The 9,631-nt window shown below is 42.3% G+C and overlaps 1 protein-coding gene across 1 annotated transcript in view; it reads left to right on the top strand.

The window, feature by feature from the left end:
• The window catches only part of LOC119426451 (sodium channel protein type 2 subunit alpha-like), a 124,956-nt gene that overhangs the window by 81,505 nt on the left and 33,820 nt on the right, over window positions 1-9,631 (top strand). The window contains exons 19-20 of the mRNA XM_037694012.1: window positions 7,178-7,332; window positions 8,646-8,819. Of these exons, the coding sequence (XP_037549940.1) occupies window positions 7,178-7,332; window positions 8,646-8,819 (329 nt within the window). The remainder of the gene's footprint in view (window positions 1-7,177; window positions 7,333-8,645; window positions 8,820-9,631) is intronic.

Raw genomic sequence — 9,631 nt, 5'->3', positions numbered from 1 at the left:
CACACACACACACACACACAACGAGAGGTAAAATGTGCAGAGGGAACATTTTTCTTTTGAGCTCCTCCGGAGGAGGTCGTTCTGTTCGCTCCTCCGTCAGCAGCTCGCTGCTTCAGCCGCAGTTCGTTCGTGCACAAACGTGTTTTATCAGACCGGGACACAAAATCCCAGAGTCCAACAGGCCAGAAGGGTTTGACTCTGTCGAGAGGTAAAGACCCAGACGTGTTGGGGATTGGACCATCGTTGGATTATCTGCCTCATTAGTCTCTAAATGCCAGCTCATTGGTTAATGTTGTGGTGCTGCACGGCACACAGAGTGAACTGTTTCTGCCTCGGTGAACAGAACCAGACCCGACTTCACTGAGCTGATGAGCCCAAACTGAAAGGTCTCGGGTGGCACTCAAAAAACTGACTAACTGCTGCCGATGTGCCTCTGAGCAAAGACGGACACATCAGAGCCTTTTATTTGAAGAGTGTGAGCTCAGATACTTCGTCCTGTGCTTCATGCCAGAGTTTTAGATTGAAGTCACCGTCGGGTCCGGACCTCGTTGATGTGTTCCTGCTGCCTCTTTACGTGACAGAGTTCACCCAGTCACCTGGAGTGAAAACGGACCAGTTCTAAATAATGCCTCGTAGTTTATCCATCAAAGTTCAGTCAAAGGACAGTAAAGGTGCAGTCAAACCGTTCAGGAACAAATGTAACAACTTTATTCCCACCCTGGAACATTTGAAACTCTTTTAGAAACATCTTGTAAAGATTTTAAAGCTCTTCCATGTCCCTGGAGTGTCTGGTTTGGACTAGGGCATTTACAGAGTACTCCAGTAATCTACACATCGATTGCTAGGACATCTATCTTCTGATTCTCATGAGCACAGATGAGGGTTGACTCTTGGTGCCCTTTTCACAGCAAAAGACCAGAGCAACTTTCTTATTACTGCAGTCTGATCTGTTGGCAGCATGACAGCTCAGTGGTTAGCACTGCTGCCTCACAGCAAGAAGGTTCAGGGTTCAGTGGAGTTTGCATGTTCTCATGGGTTTTCTCCAGTTTCTTCTCATGGTCCAAAAACCTGCATTTCAGACTGTCTTCAGGTCCACGAAGGCCTAAAACCGAGATCTGTGATCTCACTGGGCTTTGTCTGGTTAAATAAAGGTTAATAAAGGTTAAATAAAGGTTAATAAAGGGTAAATAAAGGTTAATAAAGGTTAAATAAAGGTTAATAAAGGGTAAATAAAAGTTAAATAAAGGTTAACCAAAAAAGTCCATTCTCAATAATCCAGGTATACAATCCAACAATTTTCAGTCTGGTCATCTGGACAGTTTCTTTTTTTGCTGAAACATTTCACCTTCCATCCAGAAGGCTTCATCAGTCAAGGAAACACACAACTCTGATGAAGTCTTCTGGATGGAAGGTGAAACGTTTCAGCAAAAAAGAAACTGTCCAGATGACCTGACTGAAAATTGTTAAATAAAGGTTAATAAATATTAATAAAGGATAAGATAAGATATAACTTTATTGATCTCACAGGAAATTGTTGTGCCAGAGTTTCAATACGAAGGAACATACACAAGGAATCACACAAGATATAAAAAATATATATATTTTTTTAAAAACACCAGAGAATATAAAAATACCAATGATAAAACAGGTCAGGTGCAGACAGAAACATTACAGAGTTTATTGTGGTGCAGGATTAATTTAATTATCCTCTGTGTAGAAAGAGATGAACAGTTTAATAGCCACAGGGTTAATAAAGGTTCAATCAACCTTTATTTAGACGCTAAATCCCATTGAGCCTCGAGGACTCATTTACAAGAGAGACCTGATTTAACAAAGAATGATGACAACAATAGACAGTTATAAAAAGTCATACAAATATTTTTTTTTAACAAATAGGATGGCTAAAAAAAGAAAAACAACATAAAAACAGCTAGATTCTAAGGCGAATGTAGAAAACTAAAAACAGGAACATGTCCGCATTGGTTTTTTCCAGGAACTTAACAGATGTTTAAAGTCACTTAGAGAGGTCAAAGGTCGAGAGCTTCAGATCTTTTTACAAGATATTCCAGGAAACAGGAGCGGAGTAGGAGAAGGTCCTTTTGTCTAGTTCAGTCCTCATCGAGGGAACACTGCAGGTAATGATGTCCTGAGAGCGCACGCTGTAGCTGCACTCACACAGAGACATGTAGGAGGAGATGTATGAAGGCAGCAGACCAGGAAGTGATTTAAAGATGAAAATGTACCAGTGAGAGAGTCTGTGTGAAGTTAATGGTGACCAGTTAACCAGTGAATACTGGGTGCAGTGGTGGGTACGGTAGTTACAGCCAGTTATGAATCTTAGTGCACCATGATAGACAGCATCCAACATCTGCAGCATCCAACATCTGCAGGGTTCTTGTAGGAGTGTTCATGTAAATAATGTCACCGTAATCAATGGAGGGAAGGAAAGTCACAAATACAAGGTGTTTCCTAACATTCAGAGTTAGACAGGATCTGTTTCTGAAAAAGAAACCCAGTTTAACTTTCAGTTTCTTTACCAAGTTTTCCACATGGAGCTTAAAAGAGAGATGTGAGTCGACCAAGATACCCAAATATTTATAGGAATCAACAAACTCAATGGGGACACCATTTGAGGATAAAATCAGAGGAAGAACTGCTGGGACCAACTTCCTATTTGAAAAAAACATCCCTTTGGTTTTATCAGCATTTAAGACAAGTATGAGGCGGAACAAATCAGTCTGGATGATGTTGAATGCAGATTTCAAAAGCTGGAAAGCCTTAGCAACAGTTTTAGCTCGACAATAAACAACTGTGTCATCAGCATAGAAATGTATGGATGCATTAGGGATGTTTTTACCTACATTATGTATGTAGATTGTAAAGAGGGTGGGTCCTAAGACTGAGCCTTGTGGTACACCATTGTTGACTGTTAAATAACTGGAGGAAGTACCATTATGTTGAACACATTGCCTCTGGTCTGAGAGATAGTTAGAGAACCAACCAATGGTGTGATCTGAGAAACCAATTTCTGAGAGTTTATGACGCAAGATGTTCTGATCCACAGTGTCAGAATCTTTAGACAGGTCTAAGAAAAGTGCAGCACAATAATCCTTAGCATCCAGTGTAGTTAGTCTCATTGAGTTCTTAAATGTTAATAAAGGGTAAATAAAAGTTAATGAAGGTCCTCATTGGTGTGCAAAACCATGTCCCCCACACCACCACCACCACCACCACCACCACCACCACTACAGCATGTGGACAGTGTCTCTGGAGAGACTGAGTTGTGGGTTTCTGGGTTTCTCTCCTGGACCTCTTTTTTTCATTCAACCTTTATTTAGACAGGTAAATCCCATTGAGCCTTGAGGACTCATTTACTAGAGAGACCTGATTACCTCCTTACCTCTTGCCTCCATGATGGGACGGTTGATGAGGAGGAAACGGTAGATGAAGGTGGGACAGCAGTCAGCTGACACCAACATGAGAACAGAGTAAAACTGCAGGAGAAAGAAGTGACAGATGAAAGTCTCGGGTTTGGTCCTTGTTCTGTGTTTTATTGATAATTGAACGTGACAGACAGAAGGTTAACTGTCTACACCGGTGCAAGAAAACTCCTTTACCATTTTAGATGTTATGGTTTCCCTCGTGGAGGTTCGGCGTCCATCTTTATTTTCTTGAAGCTCTGGACTGGAGCTCCTCTGAAAACTTCTGACAGAACTTCTTCTTCCTGCTGGTGGAAACTGCAGCTTCCTTCATGAAAACGTTTTATGTGCATGAAACCGTGAAAGCATCGTCTGCACAGTTTGCTGTGTGTTGAACACGGTGCGTTCATGTGTCGGCACAGCGCGGTCTCCTGATGGGGGGGGTCGTCAGTCCGCAGCACTTTGAGCTGCGTTCAATAACAGATCGATGCTTCTCGCAGCAGAAAGTGCATCTGAAGGAGGCGTCCAGTCGACCAACAGATGATCTAACGAGGCCTTTAGAGCCGCGCTCAATATTGTTCTTCTTTCAGTCCGGGCCGAGGGCTTTCCTCACACACAACCCCCCCAGAAGAACTCAGCGAGGGGGGCTGACAGAGTCACATTACTGTGGGATTACCCAACAGACAGGTCGGCCAGGAGCCCGTTAGTCGCCATGGAAACAGAAAGCCAGGGTAATCAGAGCTCTAATTAACGAGGCAGGCTGACGATGCAATCAGACGAGCGAAGAGCAGCTAAATCATCATCATCATCTTCCTCCTGTCTGTCAGAGGAAACAACACACAACCATCATCATCATCTTCCTCCTGTCTGTCAGAGGAAACAACCATCAATCACCACAGCATGTGGAGCGGTTCTGTCCCGGGTTAGGTTTCAGAAGGTCTAAGGTTTCATCTCAAGTTCTTAATTATGTTTTTACAGTAAAATCCTGTAAATATAATTTTCTTTTGGTCAACTTAAACCAATCCAGTGGTGGTTTTAGCCTATTTGTGGGGGTGCTCAAGCACCCTTAAATTTTAACTGAGCATCCCTGAAACATAAAGAAACCATCATTAGGATTTTGTAAGAAAACAGTTCTCAAACTTTAGATTCACCAAAATGTTGAATAAACATGGAACAAATGACCAGAGTCTTAAATGGGCCAGTCTGATTTATTTTGCACGAGTCAGAGCCTCAACACCACCTGTCAATCAATTCAGTAGGCTCGTAAGCAATTGACCAATCGGTGACCTCAATTTGTCCTGAAGGTAAACGCCCCCTAGGGAGGAGAGCTGTTGGTCAGGCTTGTTGTCATGTTATATTTGTTTATTGTCATATAAAGATTAACACAACGTCAACAATGTAATTAAATGTTCAGGATGAAAAGAACCAACTCGACTCGCAAAAAAAAAAAAAAAAAAAAAAGAAAGAAATTCTAAAGCATGCAATAAAAGTACAAAATAAAGTACCAAAACATGAAAAAGAAATAAAATATTCACAAGGTCCAGAAGAAATATAGTAAACAACAACATGGTAGAATATAACGTTGCAAGTACAATGAATTGGTATAAAGCAGTCCCTCGTTTATCACAGGGATCCGTACCCTGAAGACCCGCGATAAGTGAAAAAACACTAAGTAGGAATAGTACTACAAGTAGTAAGTAGTAGTTTATTTTATATACCAGTAAATATATATATATATATATATATATATATATATATATACAGTATATAAAGGTGTTTTAACCCCTTCCCACACTCTTGCAATATTCTAAACAATGTTTCTAAACTCTAAACGCTCTAAAATAGACAGCATGTCATGAGTTCAGCTCTCTGCCTCCTCTGCTCTCAGCCACCAGCAAGTGCTCTTGGCCACGCCCACTTCTCCGCCCTGCATGAAGAACAGCTGATCAGCTGCAGCAGGAAGTTTATCCTGCAGCGTGGGCTGCACAAATGTGCAGCAGGTGCTAAATAATTTTAAATAATTAATTTTATATAAAAACTCCATGGCGATCGTGCGACTCATCCATCAATCAGCCAGTTGTGTGTCATGTCCACTCTTATTTTGAAAAACCGTGACAGAGTCAGTTTGCGATAAACGAACTGTGAAGTAGTGAGGGACTACTGTAAAAAGTATTTAACAGGTAGCAATATTAGCTTAATTTTAGCTTCTTGTTGCTCTAAAACGGTTATTGACTCAAGTGTTTGATGGTTCTCTTTGCTGTTTGTCGTGTTTTGGTGCACTCAGGACGTCCGAGGACACGTGGAAATGTTTCAGAAAGCGCAGGGACGTTTGTGTGTCCGTCACCAGAAACTGGACCGACGTTAAAGTTTCATTCAACCTTTATTCATACAGGTTAATCCCAAAGTAATCCCTGGAGGTGTACGTTTGGAGTCGACCCCATGGCCGACTGGCCTGACGAAACACGCAAACGACCACAATCCACTTCACTTTATAGATCAGGCGTGGTGTGGTAGTAGCTGAGGGTCATTCACAAATTACTTCTCATCATCATGATATTAATCTGCATTCCTTTAAAGAAAATTACATGATTTCAGTTGAAAACTGTACTTTTATCTGAATAAGTCTGGTCTGACACCGTAATCTCGTGTAAAACCAGTTTGTTGGTTCCAGAAACTTTGGTTCTAGTTAAGTTTAGTTAGGTCCACTTTAAGATCGAGGTTCTGGTAGAACCCACTAGAACTTTGATTAAAATGTGGTTTGTTGGTTTAAAAAGGATCCTTCATGGGGTAATGTTAATCTAAGTTTAAAAGTAAACTAATGTGCTAACTGTGAGCGGTAACATTTAACACAGATAAAGCATGGCATGCCTCAGGGCTCTGTCCTCAGGCCATTATTGTTCTTCATTTCAGTAACAAATTCATCACTTTTGTCCACCGGTCGATGATCTAAATGTTCCACCGATCCGGTCTCGTCTTCCTTCAGGGCTCGTCAGCACCACTCACTCATCCAGTCAATCTCTTCAGTCACCATTCAGAGTGATTTCCACATCATCCAAGACGTTCTTGTCCACACTTTGATTGAATTCTGTAAAAAAACAAGCTTTTAGGGACACATTTATCCAACGGAGCTGAAATCTGACCCCCGCCTTATCAGCTCTCCCCATCTGGATGATGCACTCCGACCAACGGATGCTTTTAGGATTCATCAGCAAATCATTCTGCGAGTTTTAGATCAATACTGTCAACAGCGCATGTCGGGTTGTAGGAACGCTGGATGAGTGTGTCGAAGTGAAAAGTCTAGAAGACGTTTTAAAACTTGCACATTGTTTCCTCCTCAGAGCTCGTGTCCTCTCCAACAACACGATGGTTCAGATGTTTCAGCTGTTGACGTTTACAGAACAACTACAGCTCCTTTGTTTACAGAGTTCAACTGGATGACAGCGAGGAGCCCAAACCATGAGCCCTCCACCTCCGTGCTGACAGTAAAATTATGAATCCACTGCTTTTTCCATGACGCGGTGTCTCGCTCTGAAGCTCCACATCTGTCAGAGTCAGACGTTCTGTTAGAAAACACGTTCTCACTCCAGCAGAACACGTCTCTCCAGACCAACTCCACACACGAGGAGGACCGGAGCGTGCTGCCCGCGTGCCTTGCAGCCAAGCTCCCTTTCTCTCGCAGCAACCAGGAAATGGAAGCGAGTCGAGATGGAGCTCGAAGGATTGTGGTTCTGATTGAAGCGTGTCTGTCTCGCCCACAGTGTGCGTGGCCCGGTTTCAGTGCTGCGACATCGACACCACGGCGGGCTTCGGCCAGATGTGGTGGAGGACCAGGAAGACCTGCTACCAGATCGTGGAGCACAGCTGGTTTGAGTCCTTCATCATCTTCATGATCCTCCTCAGCTCCGGAGCTCTGGTCAGACACACACACCTCATTTTACTGTCTGAACATTAATTATTTTACTGGGATTATTTTTATTTGGCTTAAGAAGCTTAACCTTCCAGAAGGAAGTAGAAAGAGCTGAAATGAGCTAAAAATGTAGAATTAGCTGAAAAAGCTCAAAATTGCATAAAAAGTGTGGAAAGAGAAAGATGATGAAGAGCGTACAGAAGAAAAATGGATGACAACAGTAAGAATGCTTCATAAACATTCAGACGATTATCAATCTTGCTTTAAAATGTTTATAATGTTCAATGATAATCCAGCATACCAAATTATAATAATCTGAATGTTTATGAAGCAGTCACTCTATTTTGATCAGTTTTTCTTTCCTACGTTTTTCAGCATCTCGTTCCACAGTTTTATTTATTTCATCAAATCATGAATAAAAACGTTCGGCTCTTTCAGGACAATCCTGCTATGACTTTTGGTATTGGTGCAACTTTAGCTTGTTGAAATATTTTAGCCTTTTCTGACATTTTTTCCTCCTAGAAAATGAATTGAGCTCATTTTACCTCCTTCATATCTTTAGCTCTGTTTACAACCTTTTACTGCTCCTTTCACTTTTTGTTCTGTTTCAGCTTCTTTCAGCTCCCTGCTGCAAATTTAAACTTTTTTCAGCTAATTTCAGCTGTTTTTTCAACTACTTTGTGCTCCTTTCAGATTTTTTTCTGCTTATACAACATTTTCGTGCTTCTTCTAACTTCTTTCTGCTAATTTCAGCTTGTTATGCTCCTTTCTGCTTTTTTCTGCTAGTTTCAGCTTTTTCTATTTCAGCTACTATTTAGCTGTTTTATGCCAATTTTAGCCTTTTCAGCTAATTCTACATTTTTTAAGCTCATTTCAGCTCTTTTCGCTTCCTTCTGGTAATTTTAAGCTTCTTTCTGCCTTTTCAGCTACTTTTCATCTGCTTTATTTTGTTAATTTCAGCTTTTTTTAAACTAATTTACTAATTATTGTGCCAATTTCAGCTAATTTAAACCTAATTCTGCAACAATGGGTTCTTTCTGCTTTCCTCTGCAAATTAAAGCTTGTTCTTTCATTTCAGCTACCATCAGCAGTTTTTTTAGCTCATTTCAGCTGTTTTTCATCAGGCTCTTCAGCAATAAGCGTTCACACTTCATTTTCACAGGAAAGACAATTTCTCTAGTTTATAATTTAAGTCACAGTTGAATGTCAAACCACGTAGACTAACGTGCACGCAACAACAGAACATTAACTGGACTTGGTTGTTCTCGATGAATCAAAGCGGTCCAGTTCCTGACGGACCTCTCCGTCCCCCCCTGCAGGCCTTTGAGGACATCTACATCGAGAAGAGGAGGGTGGTGAAGGTGATCCTAGAGTTCGCAGACAAGATTTTCACCTACATCTTCATCCTGGAGATGTTGCTGAAGTGGCTCGCCTACGGCTTCAAGAAGTACTTCACCAACTACTGGTGCTGGCTGGACTTCCTCATCGTGGACGTAAGTTCTGAGTCCGCTCAGCGCCGACTCTCACAGCTGATTATTAAAGATGGACGTCAACAGTTTTGTTGTGTTAGCTGTGGATGTTCAGTCAGGACGGTTTGAAGAAACACATCTTTAAAGTTGTAAAACCTGACGAGAACGTCACACACCATCCTCCTCTGGGTGCTCTCCTCTCCGTCGTCCTCCTGAACATGTCGTGACCTTCATCTGACCCAGACAGCCTGAGACAGAGCGGTCCACGGGTCTTAGAGCAGAACTGGCGCTCAGCTGGTGTTTATATGATTCAGAGACAAAGGCGACGTGACGACACGTCTTCTGGCTGGTGAGCGTTCTGTGGACAACAAGTCGTTACTCGGCAGGTTCTGTTGGACCCGCCTCATTGGGTTCTTCTAGAACTGACCCAGCAGCTTCACGGCTCTGCAGGTTTTGTTGAGGGAGGCAGCTCGTACAAGATGAGGAGGAAGAGATGATCCACTGATCTCCTCTGATGCATCCTTCCTCCTCCTCTGTCCACTACAGAAACCCAGACCTCCCTCTCTCCAGCACCTCCTGGTGGATCTCAAGATGTCCTCAGTCCAGAGGTGTTACTAAAATCCACCAGAGTTCTGGGTCTCCGTTCGAGCATCCCTCAGGACCAGGACTCCCAGAACCTTGATTATTTCTTCTTCTTCCTCCTCCTCCTCATCATTTTCCTCCTCCTCTTCTTATTTCTTCTTCCTTATTTTGCTTCTTTCAGCTGTTCCCTCTTCAGGGGTCTCCACAGTGAGTCCTCCTCCATCTCTGTCCTCACTCTGTCCTCTGTGTCCTCT

The sequence above is a fragment of the Nematolebias whitei genome, chromosome 20 (genome assembly GCF_014905685.2).
Source record: "Nematolebias whitei isolate Nwh7 chromosome 20, NemWhi1, whole genome shotgun sequence".
NCBI classification, from domain to species: domain Eukaryota; kingdom Metazoa; phylum Chordata; class Actinopteri; order Cyprinodontiformes; family Rivulidae; genus Nematolebias; species Nematolebias whitei.
Note: the sequence above shows the minus strand (reverse complement) of the source record. Positions and strands in the feature narration are given on the sequence as shown.